The sequence below is a fragment of the Ipomoea nil genome, unplaced genomic scaffold, assembly GCF_001879475.1.
Source record: "Ipomoea nil cultivar Tokyo-kokei standard unplaced genomic scaffold, Asagao_1.1 scaffold3130, whole genome shotgun sequence".
Classification (NCBI taxonomy): Eukaryota; Viridiplantae; Streptophyta; class Magnoliopsida; order Solanales; family Convolvulaceae; genus Ipomoea; species Ipomoea nil.
Window position 1 is genome coordinate 580,818 of NW_017619558.1, and position 18,836 is coordinate 599,653.

Below are 18,836 nucleotides of genomic sequence, written 5' to 3' on the forward strand. Positions count from 1 at the left end.
CTCATATGCAATCTCTTGGAACAATATATTCATACTCTTATACAATCTCGTGCAACACTATAAACATACTTATATGCAATCTCGTGCAACAATATACTCATACTCTTATGCAATCTCGTGCAATACTATAAACATACTCATATGCAATCTCGTGCAATACTTATACATCATACTCATATGCAATCTCGTGCAATACTATAAACATACTCATATGCAATCTCGTGCAACAATATACTCATACTCATATGCAATCTCGTGCAATACTATAAACATACTCATATGCAATATCGTACAACAATATACTCATACTCTTATGCAATCTCCTGCAATACTATAAACATACTCATATGCAATCTCGTGCAATACTTATACATCATACTCATATGCAATCTCGTGCAATACTATAAACATACTCATATACAATCTCGTGCAACAATATACTCATACTCTTATGCAATCTTGTGCAATAATATATATATATATATATATATATATATATATATATATATATATATATATATATATATATATATATATATACTCAATCACTCATTATAAAAATTTCCAACCTCGTAACGTGGGAATACGCCGCGTTACATATACTGGGACCGCAATGTCCATAAATATCTCCTGAGAGGACATAGTCCAAACGGAATCTTCCAAAACCTCACCGATATAGATAATACATAAATGTATCTCTCATGCATGCAACAACTCTACTATTTCTCAATGCATCAAAGAATGATATACCTCATGCTTATGGTTTTTGAAGGTATTCTTGGGCTATTGTTGGCCCCTTATGCATTTTTGAAATATGACACATGTGAAATGTCAAAATGCTCTGTAACATGCTTCTAAACCATGTATAAAATAACATGAAATACTTAAGAATGTAACATCATGCTCGGTTTGCAACATAGCAAATTCTATACATTCTATCAACAAAATATGCTCCATTTCTCATTGATCAAATATCACAATCTAGTCATGCTTTCATAATAAATCATACTCAAATGATCATGCTTCTTTGCTCAATAAAAACATCATCAGATCACATAGTCAAATAATTCTTCATACACAATAAACTAGCAAATATATACTTTGTGTAGCAAATCTTCAATAAAACCTTCATAACATACTCGTTTTTAATCCAAATTCAATGAAATCAAAGCCAAAGCGTGCGTTGAGACGGTTCCGAAGAGCTGAGCCACAAGGCCCCGTAACACTCGGCTCGAAACGACACGTATCTAAGCCACAAGGGCCCGGCCACTGCACAGATTCTTCTTAGAATCAATGTCAGGGACCTGGGGCGGCCCTCCTAATGGGCCGCGGCTAGGGCCGTTAGTCTGATCTGGTGCACACTGTGTATGCACCAAAAGGCTTTCTCATCTGCAAAACTCAATCCAAACAAGTCCAAAACAATCACAACAACTCACAAACAAATTCTAGATCACTTCTAAGCATAAACACAACAAAATCTCATAGATTCTACTCATTTCTACTCAATATAAAGGTTTCACAGAGCCAAATTCAAGAAGGAATCCATGAGCACTAGTACAAAAACAGTCATTCGCGTCCAAAGTTAAGGCTAATTCGCGTCCAAAGTAGCTGGGACGCAGATGTCGGGGACGCTGATTGTATAAAGTAGCTTTGGACGCGCAAAATGATTATTCGCATCCAAAGTTCGTGAACTTTAAACGCGTATACTATTTATTTATTTTTAAAAAAATACTATACGCGTCCAAAGTTTTCTGAACTTTGGACGCGTATAATAAAAAAAAAAAATTTTAAAAACACATTTTTTTTTAAAACTGCCAATATTTTCCTGTACACCCCAGCATAACTACCAAATAATATATTTCAACATTCTATCAATTTAAGATGTATACTACACACCAATTCTATCAACTAAAACACACTAATCTAAAATTTCAATTCTAATAACATTTTACTACAAATAAACTACAAATTCTAAATGTTAACAATTAAAATAAACTAATTTAGATTATGTAGGTCCCTGGATACCTCTATTAGTGATATACTAACCTTGATAAGACATATATCCTTATGCATTTCTAGTAGCTCACCAAGTGTCTTTAGTTTAATGTGTTTCTCAGTCTCCAAGATCAAGCTATTAGTATTCTGATTACTTACTAGTTTACTGGTTTTTGAATTATGCCCTTTGGGTAGAAAACACAGAAACTTCTCTCCTTTTTTATTGGGCATAACAACAGCTTCCTGATCATCATCCTGTAAAACAAAATGTTCAGACTCACTCATTCATTTAATGCATCATATAACCAGATCAGTTAAAAAGACACAATAATATAGTTTTCTTAAAAATGCTATCATGGGAAGGTTGTATTTCTCCATAATCTAAAAGATCATAATTTTTAGAGGAAAAAAAAATGGAATCTACTACATCCAAGCTGATAGAACTTACAGGGAAAAAATGTGAGTCTTCGGGATGAAATTCAATTTTGTATTTAGGTTTTTTAGAGCTTCGACCAAGAGTACCTCCTGACATTAAAGGTCAGAAATTCATAAAATCTATGCCATCCAAGGTAAGTTAATATGAAATATCCATATTTGATCAAAATGGGAAACATAGACATAACACCTGAAAGTTAGCCAAAGCAATGGTTTGCACAATGCAACTGATAAATAGATACGTAAAATATATTTGGTGTTTGAGCTAATGCAGTAATGCCAATGTTTCAAGGCTTCAAGCATAAAACCATCAACCTATCCACAAATTCTACCTAGTATTTCATAGTTTATAAACTGTTAGCAATTTCCAAGCACCAAATATTCCTTTAGTCTAGCTTGTCTAAGTCATTAGGATCAGAATTTAGTCAATAAAAACTAAAATATTATATTCCTTTACTTCAAAAAGAACACAAAGAACATATAACCAACTACCTTAAGATGCAGTAAATCTATTCTCATTGAGGTGTTAACAAGTTCTATGTGTAGCTAATCATCCACTTGAGGCTTGTCCAACATAAACGTGAACTCCACATCCATCTTGGAACCCTACTTCTCTTCAGTCGCTGCAAAATGCTAAAGTGGCATATATATGCTTGCCTCATAGCCATTTAACTATTTAAAGCATAATTGACTACAATAATGCCCCAATAGGATGTAACAGAAGATAGACAAGGAATAAGCACACTGCCTGCTGCCTGTTGCCTGCTTCATTGCCCCTGCTTCAAGTGCCAATAAAGTGACAAACAATAAGCACCCTGCCTACTGCCTGCTTCAAGTTCCAAGCTTCAATTCATTCAAACCTATCAAAATATCAAACGAGATAATATAATAAAATTATTAGTATTATTACTACAACACTTAATTAAACACTTAAATACTTACTGGTATACCAAAATATGTAGACAAAATCCTGAACATACTAGCACCAACGAAGTACATTGAACAGATGACAATTTGATGTTCATCATAATATCAAATCACATTATGCCAAGTTAACAAAAAAAGATACATAGTCTGGAGTAAACAACTGCTACTATGACTAATTAAAACTGTAACTAGTTTTCAAAAAATAAAATAAAATTGAACTAGATTCTTGAAAGAAGCATGCACTAAATAAGTCTAATCACTAATTTATTGATTTATTAACAGTATAAAAATTTACCTACTTAATTAAACACTTAATAACATATTAAGAGTATAAAAATTAAAAGAAAAAAAAAACTAAAAATAACGTATTACCTGAGGTTAGGTGAGGGCGTCTGCCGGAGAGTGTGAGGGAGACAGGGAGAGGAGCGAGAGAAGCAGAAGCCGAGAGGCAAGAATGGAGACGTGGATGTGAGGACTGAGGAGCGACTGGCGAGGGCAGGGCCGGACCACCAGAGGGCGTGACTCGTGAGAGTAATAGTGTCTTTCATACTAATAGTGAGAGTACATTTTTAAAAGAAGTATAAAACTAAAATTTCGTCACTAAATCATAAACCTTTAGCGAGAGTAATTTTTAACCGTCAAATATCATATTACACCTAGTGCCACAATTACTCATACTCTTACAATCTCCTTTATTCCATAAAATGAAAAGTGAAAATAAGACTTATGGGGAAAAAGACTAAGGGCATACAACTACTGAACAAGTTTAGCAGCAGATACTAACTATTCCAGCATAAGTTAACATAGCTTTTTTCTTAAACCCCTAAACCAATCCATGTAGGACAGTGTTGAAGTAAGATTGATAAAATTGCCTAATAATGACTTGCAGTACTCATCGACCATGAGGTGCATAGAGTTACTACTCATCGCCTTCAAAGTCCATGAGGAAGTCTGTTAAGTTTTCAGAATCATGTACAGCTTCTTCCAAAGACACGTTTTCCTTTTTCGGTTTAGGCTGCAATGATGATAAGGAAGAAATGCATGCTACAATAGCCTTCAACGCATAAACATTCATAGACAATGCTAGCCTAGATCTTATCATCTCCCATAATAATCTCAGAAAAGATAACATTATTAGGACAACCAATCAAAACTTTCATGAAGGCTCATCTCCAAGTGCATCACTAATGCATTTACTCGGTTTATAATTTTCTACTAGAACAAGTGCTACCATTCCGTGTTCTTTCTACTTTGATTATCACTATTTTGATATCTTTCCTATAGACTAGAAATTTCTAGACATATAATAGTTTCCACTCCACAAAACATCCAAAGATGAAGATTATCTGGTTTACGAGGATGAAAATGGTGCCACAAATAGTGAAATGTCTACCCAGAAAGGGGGCTAAAAAAATATATGACCAAATAAATAAATCACCTTTGTCTTGCGAAGCTCAGGATTACTTTTCAGAACACTCCAATTGCGAGAAATTTTCTCCTCTTCAACTTCACTGTCTTCTTCATCCTGGAGATTTAAAAGATGAATCTACAGCCAACATAATGATTCCAAATACCTCGTTCCAGAATGTCTAATTAGCGAAAAAGGGTAAAAAGAAAAAAAGGATAAAGTTTCAAACAATATAAGTATTAGAATGGACTGACATCATTTTCACCTTAGAGCTAGGGTTCGGGATTTTCTGAGAATTTCCCGTAGCTCCAAATTCTGCTTTGATCTTTCCAGTAGTTGTTTGGTGGTGTGTTCTAACATAGTGAATCGACTCAACATGCCCATCTTTCATCTGCTTCGCAACTGCTGCGTCCTCCAACCTACGCGATTCCGAGATCGCACCTCGATCGCCCTGCGATTTCCGGGGTGCAATTTCCGTCTCCAATGATTCTGTGATCATCGGACCATCATCTGTAGACATCAGGTGGGGCCGAAGCCCCGCCGGACCCTCCTGATCTTCCAGGCTCCAACAAACCGGCGATCGGAGACCTTGCCGGCGGTGCGATCTAGTGAAATGTAAATTCCGACGTCTAGGTTTTTTAGAGAGAGGTGAGAGCATTTTGAGAGAAGATCATAGAGGCGTGAAGATTAGAGAGAAGAGAGGAGTGAGAAACTGGTAAGTTCTTAATATTTAATTTAATTTTTTTTAAAAGATTGAACGCGTCCAAAGTGATACAACTTTGGACGCGGATTATTTTTTAAAAAACAATCCGCGACAACTGGCGTCCAAAGTTCTATAACTCTGGACGCCTATTCTTTTTAATTTCAAAAAAAATAAAAAAACAAATTATATAGTGCATTTTAATTACAGAAATGCCACCGCACTACACTTTAGGCGTCCAAAGTTCAAACTTTGGACGCGAATTATTCGATTTTATTGATGTTTTTTGTACTAGTGGAGGTTATACCTCTTGTTGCATCTTCTTCTTGTTCTTCTTCCTTGTGTGAACCTCAGCCTCCATTCTACTCAACACTAATCCAAACACCATCTAGACGCCACTAACAACAACGCAAGCCAAACCTAACCAAACTCAGAGATTGAAGCAAAGGAGGATGAAAACCTTAAAGGAAAAAGAATGGATGAGATTGGCCTAGGAACACTTACTATGTTTTCCTTTGGTTTCTTGCTAAGCTGCTAGGTAGGTCAAAATGCTGGATGAAAACCTAGAATAGTTTGGGGGGTCAAAATGCATTTTCCAAAAATACTTTCTAGACAAGCACTTAGTTTAGGTTCCTCAGATTTCTCCCGGTTTCACTCAAATTGACTTTGGATCAAAATCTTGGTACGCGATGTACCAAAAATTTAGGATTTTAGATTTAAAATAAGTTCCAGTGTTGAGGTTATTTAAAAGTGGCTCAAAATAATTTATTCAAACACCGATTTTATCGCAAAAATTTTATAGAGTGAAAAATGGCTAATTTGGATTTTCTTAAAAGCGAATTTCTAAAATTAAATTTGGATTGTCATAAGGAGGCTATGGGGAATATACATGGAATTAGGTTGGCAAGAGGGGCACCGGCGGTTTCGCATTTATTCTTTACGGATGACAGCCTTCTTTTTTTCCGGTCAGCAAGTAAATTTTGACAAATCCAATATGACATTTAGCGCTAGCACATCATCAGCCATTAAGGCTAATCTATCGACAATTCTTGGGGTGTGACAGACTGATGATTTTTGTATGTACCTTGTTTTACCCTCCTTTCTTGGCAAGAATAAAACAACAGTATTTCAATACATTGGACAGAGGGTGAGGGATCGCATACAGTCTTGGAACAAATTTTTTTTATCTAGGGCTGGAAAGGAAGTCTTGCTAAAGAGCATTGCACAAGCAATGCCAATATTTACTAAGTCGGTTTTCTTACTGCCTACTTCAATGTGTGATGCTATTGAAAAAATGTATAATCGATTTTGGTGGACCAGTTTTTCTAATCAGAATAAGGGCATTCATTGGCTATGCTGGTCCAGACTAGCTAAACCGAAATCCAAAGGGGGAATGGGGTTTAAACGATTACGTGACTTTAATATAGTCTTGTTAGCTAAGCAAGGCTGGAGATTGCTTACTAATCTAACCTCTCTGGTGAGCCAGATTATGAAGGCCAGATACTTCCCACGTACGAGTTTTCTGGAGGCTACCATAGGTCACAACCCCAGTTTTATATGGAGAAGTATTCTTGCAAGCCAAGATTTACTTCGGAAAGGGATGTTACGCAGGGTGGGGAACGGTGAGGGTACACTTGTGTGGGGCTGGCCTTGGCTTGCAGCTGTTGATAATCTGAGTTTAAACACAATGTGTGTGGAGGAATTGAAGGATGCTAAGGTTAGTAATCTGCTTACTAGTGACGGTTGTTGGGATGAAGATCTATTACACGACATTTTCCTGGACAATGATGTTGAACCTATCTTACGTACTCTCATATCACCTGCTCACGCTGACTCCTGGTGTTGGAGAGGAGACATGAAAGGTGTATACAAGGTTAGACATGGTTATCAAATCCTCACCTTCACTGCTCTTGATAATCAGACTCCCATTGAATTCTCATTGTGGAACCGATTATGGAGCCTGAAGGTACCTCCTCATATTAAAAAATTTCTTTGGCGTTGCATGCGCAACGTACTTCCTGTACGTGCTAATCTTCAACTCAAGCGTGTTTATGCTGGGGGTGGATGTCTGCTTTGTGCTTCAGATGAAGAGACTCAACTTCATTTATTTTGTGATAGCTTCTTAGGTTTGGGATTGTAATAATGTAGCGAATGGCAGATCCTTGGTTATGTTTGTAGAAGATATATTCGGTTGGCATGATATCGAGCAAGAATTACGAATGGCAGCAATATTTTGGAGTCTTTGGAAGGTACGTAATGATGCGCTGTGGAACTCGACAAAATAGACTATAAATATGATTAATTGTCATGTTAACAGCTTAGTGGCGCTATGGTAGCAGACATAAGTTACTGTTACTGCTAATGTTCATCAACCTCCTGTTAGTGCTCCATGGATACCACCATCGCCTGGGAGGTTAAAGTGCAATGTGGATGCTATAGTTATGGAAGATGGACTGGGGTTGGGGGCAAGCGCTTCGAGACCATGCAGGTAATTTTGTGAGTGCTTATGGTGGACTGTTACACTGTATTTGCGATCCGTATGTTTTCGAGACAATGGCTGTGAAAGAGGCACTTACATGGTTGAAGAGTCGCAATGTGTCACATGTTACTGTGGAGTCAGATTGCTTGAATTTCATCTCCAATTATAATTCTTTATCTCGGAACTTTTCGTATGTAGGGCTAATTATCAAGCAATGACATGTTATTGCTACTGACATAGGTGACGTTCTCGTTAACCATGTTAGAAGGTCAGTGAACCATGTTGCTCACGTCCTTGCGCGGGCGGCTGTTTCATCCTTTGTCCTTGGGGTGTGGGACATTATTCCACCCACCCAGTTGTATTTCTGATTTCCTTTGATGAATGAAGTTGTTTGGTTTTTCAAAAAAAAAAAAAAAATAGTGATTTTAATTAAGTTACTATTACCCTATCATGTCAAACCTAAACCTGCTACTAAAATGTAATGTTTATCATGTTTACTTATATATTTAACTAGTTTAAATATCACGTTCGTGTCCATGTTCTAAAATCTTTACCCTTTAAACTTTACAGATTATGCTCTTAAATATTAACTTTAATAGGTCTCGTGTTTTGGAAGAACTCCAACTCTAAGGGGGGCCCCTCGACCGAGGCTCACTGCGCACAACAAAAAGCCCCCTCACTTTGAGAGGTGAATCTCACACTGTTGCTGATGAGACTCGATCCCTGATTATTCTTCCAAAGTTTCACCTCAATGACCAGTTGAGCTACCCATGCGGGCATCTCGTGTTATTATCGTATTAACACAAATTGTCACCTCTAGTCGATAATTATTTTAGTTTCTTAACTTTGATATAAATAATTGAATATTTATTGTAGTTAGTAGCCATTATCCTATTAAAACAACTTTCCCCTATTTTCAAGTGTATGTACAGAGAATTTAGTTGTACACAAATTAAGGCAGTGATTAATGAAAAATTAATCTGGTATTTTCTCTCCCGAGTTTTCTCTTTTGACTTTCACGTACTATTCTTTACATTCCAACGTATCACTATTTGGTCATATAACATTGCAATCAAGACGTTATCATCCCGAAAAGCAAAGCTAGAGTAGGCCGAAATCACAAAACTTGTTATATATTCTAATTTGCATGATTATTTCAATTTTAGTCTCCAATAAAAATATAATAACTGTCAAATAAATTTAGAAAAAATAATTATAGTATTAGCCAAAATTAAAACACTTGTAACTTAAAATATTAATGCACTAATATATTCATTTCTTACATGATTATTGTTATTGATTAAAAAATTCACTAATTACTATGGATTCAACATTCAGTTCATGAATTGTTTGATTTCTTTTTTTAAGCCTCCCCCACTAGGCCACTAAAATAGCTAGCTAGCATCATTGGCAGCAGCAACTGTAACGGATATTTTTATTTCAATAAGAATAATAATAATACATTGTGCACACTAACAAATGTAATCTCGACAAACCAAGTGATAGAAGTACACTTTTTTTTTATCCGAATAAAGTTTCTCATTAAAATAAAATAAAATAACTGACTATTAATTAAAATCATAATTATAAATCCAGTCGGTCAGATCATACCGACATGTAGATACTTTGACCAAATCAAATGGCTCCAAAAAATAATAACATCAAGCATTTATTTGTAAATTATTAGACACCGTACCCCTCTTATTTTTTAATTTTTTTTATTTTTTTGGGTACCCCTCTTGAATATTGATGCTTCACTTTCGCAAACTATTTTTTAAGAGTTAATTCCATTTTTGTCCTAAATTTATAGGTGACAATTTACTTTTAGTCTTTCATTTTTTATCTAAGCATTTTTTTTTTAGTCTTAGTATTATTATTACTTAATTATGTTTTGTCCTCTATTAACAAAATCATTAAATTTCGTTAAATAGAAGAACATTTTGATCTTTTTAATACAAAGTGCATTGACCCGTTATATATTTTATGTTTTTTTTTTTAAAAAAATGCATAATTAAAGAGCGAAATGTTGTCCAAACCACCACAAACCACCTTTGACAATATTGTTTGGTCAAAGTACTTGCTAGGTCCTTGTATGTAGTGTTTTGTTCAATATGTACCTTAATTTTGTTCAATTTATTTTATGTACTTTAAGATTTAGAACAATTAAGGACAATACTTAATCCCGTTTATTTTTTCATTAAGTCTGCACACGTGGCGTTGGAATAGCCATATCAGATTTTGTGATGTGACATAAAACAATATGATTTTCAGACAAAAAAGAGTAAAAACTCAAACCCACAACCTCTAGCCTAAATAATGAGCTCTCCACCACCAAACTACACATTAAACTTGTTTTAAGATAATTAAAAATATATAATAATAGATATTCGCCTAAAATACTAAAGTATACAAAAGGAAAAGACATTCACAAATGGTAAGAAGAAATCTAAATTTAACATACTTAACTTATACTAAAATCTAACCAAACAATATATAGAATATAAAATCTTTATATATTCTTATTCATGAAATTTAAATTTCTTCCTATATACGGCTAAATATACCGTAAAATTATACATTTTAAAAAAATTTTGAAATTTCACATAAAACTAACTAAACAATGAGAAAAAAAAAATTAAAAGCATATTAGAAAATGATACAAAATAAAGTACGCTAAAATTCACATATTTTTAATTTTTTTTTTTATTGTGGCCAGTCTACTAAAGTATGAATAATATGCCTTTTTCTTTTTTATACTTTAATATTTCAGTCGAATTTTACTACTATTACATATTTTTAATTAGAAAAAATCGTAATTTATGTCTCTCCATAATATATCAATTATCATATCACATCTGAATTATTAGTGGTACGGTGTAAATGTTACCCTTCAATTTTTAAAACGGTACATATTGGAGCTTAGCCAGCTAAACTATGAAGAAATCCTCAAAACAGTCAAATTTCTAAAACAAGAACTGGAAAAGGAAATTGTACTCCAAATTGGAGCTTAGCCAGCTATGTTAGTTTATGGTGGTTATAAGTTAAAGTCAACCACCCTGCACCTACTGGCTACTGGCTACTGGCTACTGGCATGGCCTGGAAACATCCGTCAACACTACTGCACGTTCTTAACTCAGCTTCCTCGAGATGCCAAAGATTAAGTTTGGTATTGAATTGGTACTTATCATCGGGAAGAAAGTGACAATATAATACTGAATGGGGATTAGTTGTGGTCCTGGTAATAAGTTTCCATCATTGCATTTGAGATCTCATTTTTGTTTCTTTCCATCATAGCATGTTTAATTTTCTCCTTGAAAAATATAGAATTCTTAGGCAAAAATTGACATCATTAGGTGAGTACAAATTAGTTGGCCTGGACCAAGTAAATTAGGTGGCTGTATTTTCCTAAACTGTGTTCAAATCCTCTCTTCTTCTCCTTCCAATTAGCAGGTCTTACATACTTATATATACCAAAATAAAAAGTATATTTTGACAAAATTTGTAACAAGTGATACAATTTATTATAGAAAATTATTATATGGATTTCCAAACTCTATTTTTACCCTCTTACTTTTAAATTCTTAATATAGCTAGACATATTTCTTGTAGGGACTAAAATTTTAGAGTACATAAAGTAGAATTCTTTATTATACTTATGAATTGATTGATCATATTATGATGAATTAAATAAAATCACATCAAATAATCATCAATATTTTGATCACGAGGAATTATCATTGACATTTGTATTTTCGTTTTGTTGTTTAAGAGTTTTTCTTGATGTTAGGTGATAGTTGTATATTTGATTGCATTGCTTGTTAGCTATTAGTTTATTACATTATCCCTATGGGCCTATTTAGTAAATGACAAATCTGTCAAAATTTTGACGTTGGCGTTTTGGTCAAACTAATGTTTGGTAAAATTGCGGTTTACTCAAAATCGCCAATTTTGTATGCGAATGCTGCATTTTGCAACGTTTGCAATTGGCGTTCTGAAAAAAAAAAATCTTTCTCTAAAATTAAACAAAAAAATTAAACTGTAACAAAAAGTTCCTCACTTAAGAGCATTAAAGGCTCCTTATTTAAGAAGTCTGTCCATCCGCTTGTCTCAAAGCAATTAAAAATAGGGAACCTTGAGTCTCAAAGCTCCATTCCCCACACCTCCCACCGATATGGGATAAGTGGAGAAACAAAGGGGAGCCGTTGTGCAACCCCCCATTTTTTTTTTTTTTTAAAAAGAACATTATTATTATTATTATTATTATTATTATTATTATTATTATTATTATTATTATTATTATTATTATTATTATGGAATATATGTATACCCTTTAGATATTTTATATGTTAACCGTTAATCTAAATAGTTAATTTTACCAAATTACACCTTTTTACAAATCGTTGATACAATTTGCTATTCAAATCCGCTATTTGCTAATCGCCAACACAATCCGCTAACCGCGGATTCCCAAACAAGGCCTATTAGTTAAGAGTTCTACTACATATACTCCCAAATTCTACTCCCTCACTTTTACTTCGTGATGTAGCAAACAATAATAAGATATTTTCATTATGTGAGTCCCAAAAAAAGTATCTACATCAGTTGTTTGTGAGATGGAGTAAAAGTTGAGAATAAAAATGTGGGAGTCTATGCAGTATTTTTCATTAGTTAATTTTGTTTGTGGGCCCAAGGTTGATGGAATTTCGTCTTTTATGGACAAGTTAATTTTGCTTATACAAAATATGTAATGAAATTGAATTAACTAGTATATGTTTAAATAACTTATGCCATGTATTATTTTTCAATAATAATTTACATGTTTATCTAATAGAAATACATAATGTTGATTTAGGTCCAACAGCCTAATAAGCTCAAAGACGATGATAACCTAAAAAGATGAATTAGCAATCCAGTCCACGATATTACCATGCATGGTCAAAGCTAGTCATGAAAGATTATTTTTAAACTAACAATTGAATAACAATTATCGCTAATGGTTAGACTGAATGTATGCATGGTTGCAAAAGGCACTAGGCGCTATTCGGACGCCTTAGGCGTTCGTTGGATTGATTCTTGGTAACAAGAGTCGTTCATTGGATCGATTCTGGTAGAATCCTTAAACTCTTGTTTGGACCGTTCAATGATGAAGTTCAAGAATTAATTTTAAATTAATTCTCATGTTAATGGTCAGCTGTTACAGAGGTTATATAGACTGATTTAATATCAGTGTTGAGTGCCATGATTAATGTTTTTATCCTACAACTCCTATATAAGTTGTAGAAGAGCAGGTTTTTTTCAACCATTTGAAATCCTAGGTTTTTTCCCTCCCTAACATAAAAACAGGCGCACAGTAAATTAAAATCTCCATAAATAATTAAATCAATCTTATCCATCCGATTCTAAAATCCAACGATCCTAATCAATTCACACGTTTGTATTTTAAGGATTGTTTGTATTTGAATATAATCCTAATATATATATATATATATATATATATATATATATATATATATATATATATATATATATATATATATATACACATATATAAACTCCCGTGCGAATGGATTTCCCAGGAGCGAGATAGGAATGACTGCTATCCGTCCACGTGTCCAGATCTAATGGTTGAGAAACACTGATTTTTTTTTAGAAATGCAGTGGCGTTTTTGTAAATAATTGAACATCGAATTGCAAGTAAAATGTATTATAGGTGCAAGTAAAAATTTAAACTGAGCATCAATACTAAGTGCACATATAGTTATAAGTAACTGCACCTAAGTGCATGAATGTTTGCAGGTGGTTTTCAAGGATATTACTACCCGCTGAACTCAAACCAATGAATGTTAACAAGGCAAAATTACATGCACTTGCAAGCGAAAGTAGGTGCACTTGTAGGTGAAAGTAGGAGTGCCCGATCAATGAATGCTGACACGTGGCGCGCGCTGATTGGTTCGCATTTCTCTCATGGGCACTTATTCGCACTTGAACGCGACTCTCTATCTCTCTCTCTCTCTCTCTCTCTATATATATATATATATATATATATATATATATATATATATATATATATATATATATATATTATATATATATATATATATATATATATATATATATATATATACACTTGTTCCGGTGAAAACAGGTCTTCTTGTGCGGTTAGTGCAGCATACACCATTAGATATGCATAAATGCACCATATAGTGTTCGAGAATTCGCCAGAATGAAATGTCAAAAAAAAAATGCAAAATCGTTATATCCTGCACCACGGTGCATAGTGCATTGTGCGCCTCCCAAAACGACGTCGTTTTGAGAGGCGTGGTAGAAAGTTGACATGATTATATATATTTGTTTATACAATTATGTATATTTTTGATTATGTATATTTTTTAAACAATTATGTACATTTTTTTATACAATTATGTACATCCGAATTAGGAAATTTTTGTGTATTATGTTAAGAGTTGATGTGTATTATGTTAAAAGTTTATGTTTATTATGTATTATGTTAGATTATGTGTATTATCTTTTAAAAAAGAGTATGTGTATTTTGTTATATAATTATGTACATTCATGTATACAATTATGTGTATTCTAGTATAACATTATGTACATTTGTGAACATGAGATTTGTTTTTTTTTTTTTTTTTTATTTTTTTATTTTTTATTTTTTTTTATTTTTTAAGGAAAATTAACTGCCAAACACTTGGTAGCGAAATTAAAAAAAAAAAAAAAAATTGAAACAACGTCGTTTTTCATCTGGGCGCACAATGCAACGAGCGCCGTGGTGTAGGATATAAATTGCAAAAAATGCACCACAAAAAAAAAAAAATACACCACACATAATGATGTATTTTCGAACACTGTGTAGTGCATTTATACATACCAACTTGGTGTATGCCGCACTGACCGTACGAGAAGACCTGTTTAATTTTCACAGGAACCTGACCCTATTTGCACACATTTAATGCGCGTTCGCACACACTTAATCAAATCTAGACCATTAAAAAATATTAAATGAACGCACATGATGTGTTCTCACGTTCTCATCTAAGCACATGTTCTCACTGGAACTCTACCCTATATATATATATATATATATATATATATATATATATATATATATATATATATATATATATAAATGGTAAAATAATGGAGCTTTATAACATTTATTTATTGTAGGATAATGGTAATGGTAGAATACATATGTAATAAAAATAAAATTATGGCAGTCTAACTAGTTAAGATATTGTGTTTGTTTTTTTTCTTTTCTTCAGACTTCATGAAAGGATTTAATTGACGAAATTTAAAAAATTTGAAAACCACCATTTTAGTCCCTGAAAAGGTTTAATTGACGAAATTTTAAATAATTTGAGAATCAAATTGGTTGAAATTGAAAACTAAAGACTACATTTATAGTTATAAAATAATTGAGTGACCAAAATGGTGATTAACTCGAAAATTAATTAAGCGTTCCATCATCTTAAGCTACTTAGAACGGATGTAGTTGTTAAAATTGACATGAATGCCATGACTTTTAGTATTAAGGTTAGAGGAAGCTCTGGACCACAAATTGGACTATTTTTATCCATTTTGAAACCGGTCATGTACTGCAAGTAATCAATGGTATCATTTGTACCTCAAAAGCACACACTAATATACTTCTTAGGCATACAGTTTTATTAGGTCTAAATGACCTTTTAAAAGGCTGTGTTATAAACTTGAATATATATATATATATATATATATATATATATATATATATATATATATATATATATATATATGATGGGGTGTGGACCCAATGGGCCTAAAGCGCAAAAAGGAGATAGAAAGGATGAAGGTTCAGCCCACAAAGGATCAGCCCAACAAGGAAGGAGGGGAAGCCCAGAGTTAAATATAGCCGAGTCCCAGCGGTCGGCGCGAGCAGAAGGTCGGCACGGAATCCCGGTGTGGTTCGTGGTGTTTTTTTCCCGTTTTATGTTTCCCCGCGTCCCGTTGTGTCCCGTTGTACCCCGTTTGTCGTGTATGAGCCTCGTTTGGTGTTTTAGGCATCGTTCTAGGATTTTATGTGTGATAGGTGTCGTTGTTGTTGTGTCTTGCTTGTTATGTGATTATGTGTTAATTGATTGACGATGATGAGTATCGTGGTCATTGCGCAATGACCAGTGTGACACATGATGATAACGATGATGATGAGATTGTGATTGGTGGAAAATAAACTGTTGGCGGTTGGGACCACTTGTGCCCGGTCATTGTACTAAAGGTACAGGCCATAGCGGTGACTGTGCTAAAGGCATACACCCACCTTCGACTAGCTTGCCGTTGAGCATGGGTCAGGTTATAAGTGCTGCGGTGTCATGTTAGAGCTATATGTGCTAACCCCTTGATATTGGCACTAGAGGTGCGGATCATTGAATGGCACTGCGGCATCATCTTGATATGTTGGTGGTTGAAAGGTGGGTTCGTCGGTGGGGGCATGTAGTTACCCGGAGGCATAAGGGGTGGGGATATAAGGGTGGCCTGGAGGTATAGGTTGGAATTGATATAAGGACGGAGGGGAGTTATACGGTTGGAACTTGGTTTATGGTTGGAGGATGAATTGTGTGCTTTGTTGACTACTTGCTAATTGATTGTATTGAATGCCTTAGTTGCCTCTACTTGTTATTTGCATGCTTATATGCCTGTTATGTCTTACATTGCATGTTTAGGGTGTCTATTAGTCCTTATAATTATTCCATGACATTGAGTCTGTTAATATGCCTTGAGTCTTGATCTTGGATTTAAACTAGAGTCTCGTAAGTATATATGTATTCCAGTTTCAAAATGAGTTTCTTATATCTACCTATATTGTACTTAACGCGTTGGAGTGGGTTACCAGCATTATTCGCTGACGGTTGTTATACCGAATGTTTTTCAGGGACACTGAGTAGCTTCGGAGCGCGCTAGTGGATTCGTGCACTTAGATTAGATAGTTTAGCCTGGATGAGATGGCCTGCGTGCCTTGATTTGTATTTGGGTATTAGTTATGGTTTACGCTTTGTTAGTTAGTTTAGCCTGTGCATCTGAGTTCTCCAGATCAGATGTGGCATAGCACCCCGACTACTATGTATAGTTTATGCTCTATTTGGGAATTAATAAGAGATTAGCCTTTATTTTATAGGTTTTAAATATCTTGAAATTTTGGGGTGTTACACGTTGAGACCTGTATGCAAGGAGTAAAGAAGGGGTTAGTTGTTCACATAGGAGACAAAGAGAAAAGAAGAGGTCAATTAAGAACTACCTGAGCTGGCGGCCCCCGCAGGTAGAAGACCCGCCTTCTCCATGGCCCGCAGACGAGACCAATCGTACACGCAGAAAGGCCTCAGCCTCTTCAAAAAATCAGCACCTCGAGTTGCCTCTTTTGTAAAGCGAGGTCGCCAAGTGTCCACTTTGAAGAGAGTGGTCGGCCAAACGGTTGGGAAGATGAAAGGTGGAAGAGGAGGAGTCGGTCGGATGAAGAAAAAGAAGGGTTTCCTGTCCTTCACGAAATCTGGAAGACCTTCGAATATCACATATCCTGAACGATGGGATATTTGGACGAAGCCTCAAGAGTGAGAGCCGACCTTGTTCACGGTGTATATACGCCATAACAACTCTATGGTAGGCTCGCAAAAAAACCACTCGCAGAGAACCACAAAACATACAAGGAGTCGGTGCGAGTTGGGAACTAGTTGACCCGGGACGAGGTTATAATAGTGAAATAAAAGGATGAGGGGGTACTCGGAAGTCGAAGGCAACAGAATGAAGGTGGATGCCCATGTAACCCTCCGGCGGATCAGAAATTGAACGGTCGCCGGGGTTCACGACATCCATCGAGGGGCGTAGCAGAGAACGAACGATCTCGTAGTCTGCCTCCCTCATTTGTGAGGGGATGGGGGTTGGCGAGTCCATCTGTTCAAAAGAACCGTTAGCTCGGAGAACATCACCGGGAAGAGCGGCCACCGCCGTAAGCGGGGCGGACTCAACGGAATGACAACCTCCGTAGAAGAAGGGGCAGGCTGAGAAGAAGACGGAGAAGAAGGACTGCGGGAAGATGATGGAGAAAACGATGACATGAGTAAGGACAAGGATTACCAACCTGAGAATCGCCGGAAGAAGTAAAGAGGTTGAACGCCGGAGAGAAGAAGCAAAGCAATGGAGAGTGAATTCTGAAGGCCTCTGGAAAATATAAGAGTGAAATGTTAAGGAGGGAAAAAAGGAAAAGGTTTTTGTAAATTTGGCAAGGGCTCAGATGCAGACATGTGTCCGAAATCTAACGAATGACAAGAAGTGACGATTGATGTGAAGGGATCTGAAGGGACGGGGCATTTAATACTCCTCGAAGGCGGAATAACGGCTGGCTTAGGGTTTACCCCGACGGCGCATAGGGTTTTCGAGGGGTTATGATGACCCGGTCTGCCAGGTCGTAAGCCCAATCAGCTCCATGGCCGACTCCAAGAGTCTGACCGAGTAGGTCCGCCCATTCAGGTGTTGGGCCGGTCACTCTGCATTGGACATTGGGTCGTGAGCCCAATCAGCTCCATGGCTGACTCCAAGAGTCTGACCGAGTAGGTCCGCCCATTTAGGTCTTGGGTCGGTTACTCTGCGTCGGACATTGGGTCGTAAGCCCAATCAGCTCCATGGCCAACTCCAAGAGTCTGATCGAGTAGGTCTGCCCATTCAGGTGTTGGGCCGGCTACTCTGCGATGGAGCTTGGGTCCTAAGCCCAATCAGCTCCATGCCGACTCCAAGAGTCTGATCGAGTAGGTCTGCCCATTCAGGTGTTGGGTCGACTACTCTGCGATGGACCTTGGGTCGTAAGCCCAGTCAGCTTCATGGCCGACTCCAAGAGCCCGATCGAGTAGGTC

The 18,836-nt window shown here is 35.7% G+C and overlaps 2 protein-coding genes across 3 annotated transcripts; both read right to left on the reverse strand.

The window, feature by feature from the left end:
• Positions 1-1,308: 1,308 nt before the first annotated feature.
• LOC109166936 (protein OS-9 homolog) lies at positions 1,309-3,032 on the reverse strand. The gene is made up of 3 exons (XM_019315834.1): positions 2,444-3,032; positions 2,155-2,250; positions 1,309-1,389 (listed from the first exon to the last, which is right to left on the reverse strand). The coding sequence occupies exons 1-3, from the start codon at positions 2,525-2,527 to the stop codon at positions 1,342-1,344; spliced, it is 228 nt and encodes a 75-aa protein (XP_019171379.1). The 5' UTR covers positions 2,528-3,032; the 3' UTR covers positions 1,309-1,341.
• A 1,223-nt stretch (positions 3,033-4,255) lies between these two features.
• On the reverse strand, positions 4,256-5,354 carry LOC109166935. Of its 2 annotated transcripts, none has more exons than XR_002051758.1 (3): positions 5,020-5,031; positions 4,796-4,882; positions 4,256-4,372 (listed from the first exon to the last, which is right to left on the reverse strand). XR_002051758.1 is itself a non-coding variant. In XM_019315833.1 (3 exons), the coding sequence occupies exons 1-3, from the start codon at positions 5,283-5,285 to the stop codon at positions 4,277-4,279; spliced, it is 438 nt and encodes a 145-aa protein (XP_019171378.1). In that variant the 5' UTR covers positions 5,286-5,354; the 3' UTR covers positions 4,256-4,276. The 2 variants fall into 2 exon arrangements, 1 of the variants encoding a protein (XP_019171378.1); XM_019315833.1 differs by having other exon boundaries at positions 5,031-5,354.
• Positions 5,355-18,836: the final 13,482 nt, after the last annotated feature.

Bases quoted from the DNA above. Each gene is read 5' to 3' on its own strand.
- LOC109166936 (XM_019315834.1), bottom strand. From the start codon at position 2,527: ATGTCAGGAGGTACTCTTGGTCGAAGCTCTAAAAAACCTAAATACAAA. The intron at 2,251-2,443 runs GTAAGTTCTATC...TTTGTTTTACAG, and splicing joins AAGACTCACATTTTTTCCCT to GATGATGATCAGGAAGCTGT. The intron at 1,390-2,154 runs GTAAGTAATCAG...TGAGTTTTGCAG, and splicing joins ATTCAAAAACCAGTAAACTA to ATGAGAAAGCCTTTTGGTGC.
- LOC109166935 (XM_019315833.1), bottom strand. From the start codon at position 5,285: ATGTCTACAGATGATGGTCCGATGATCACAGAATCATTGGAGACGGAA. The intron at 4,883-5,030 runs GTGAAAATGATG...TTAAATCTCCAG, and splicing joins TCCCGAACCCTAGCTCTAAG to GATGAAGAAGACAGTGAAGT. The intron at 4,373-4,795 runs GTGATTTATTTA...TCATCATTGCAG, and splicing joins CTGAGCTTCGCAAGACAAAG to CCTAAACCGAAAAAGGAAAA.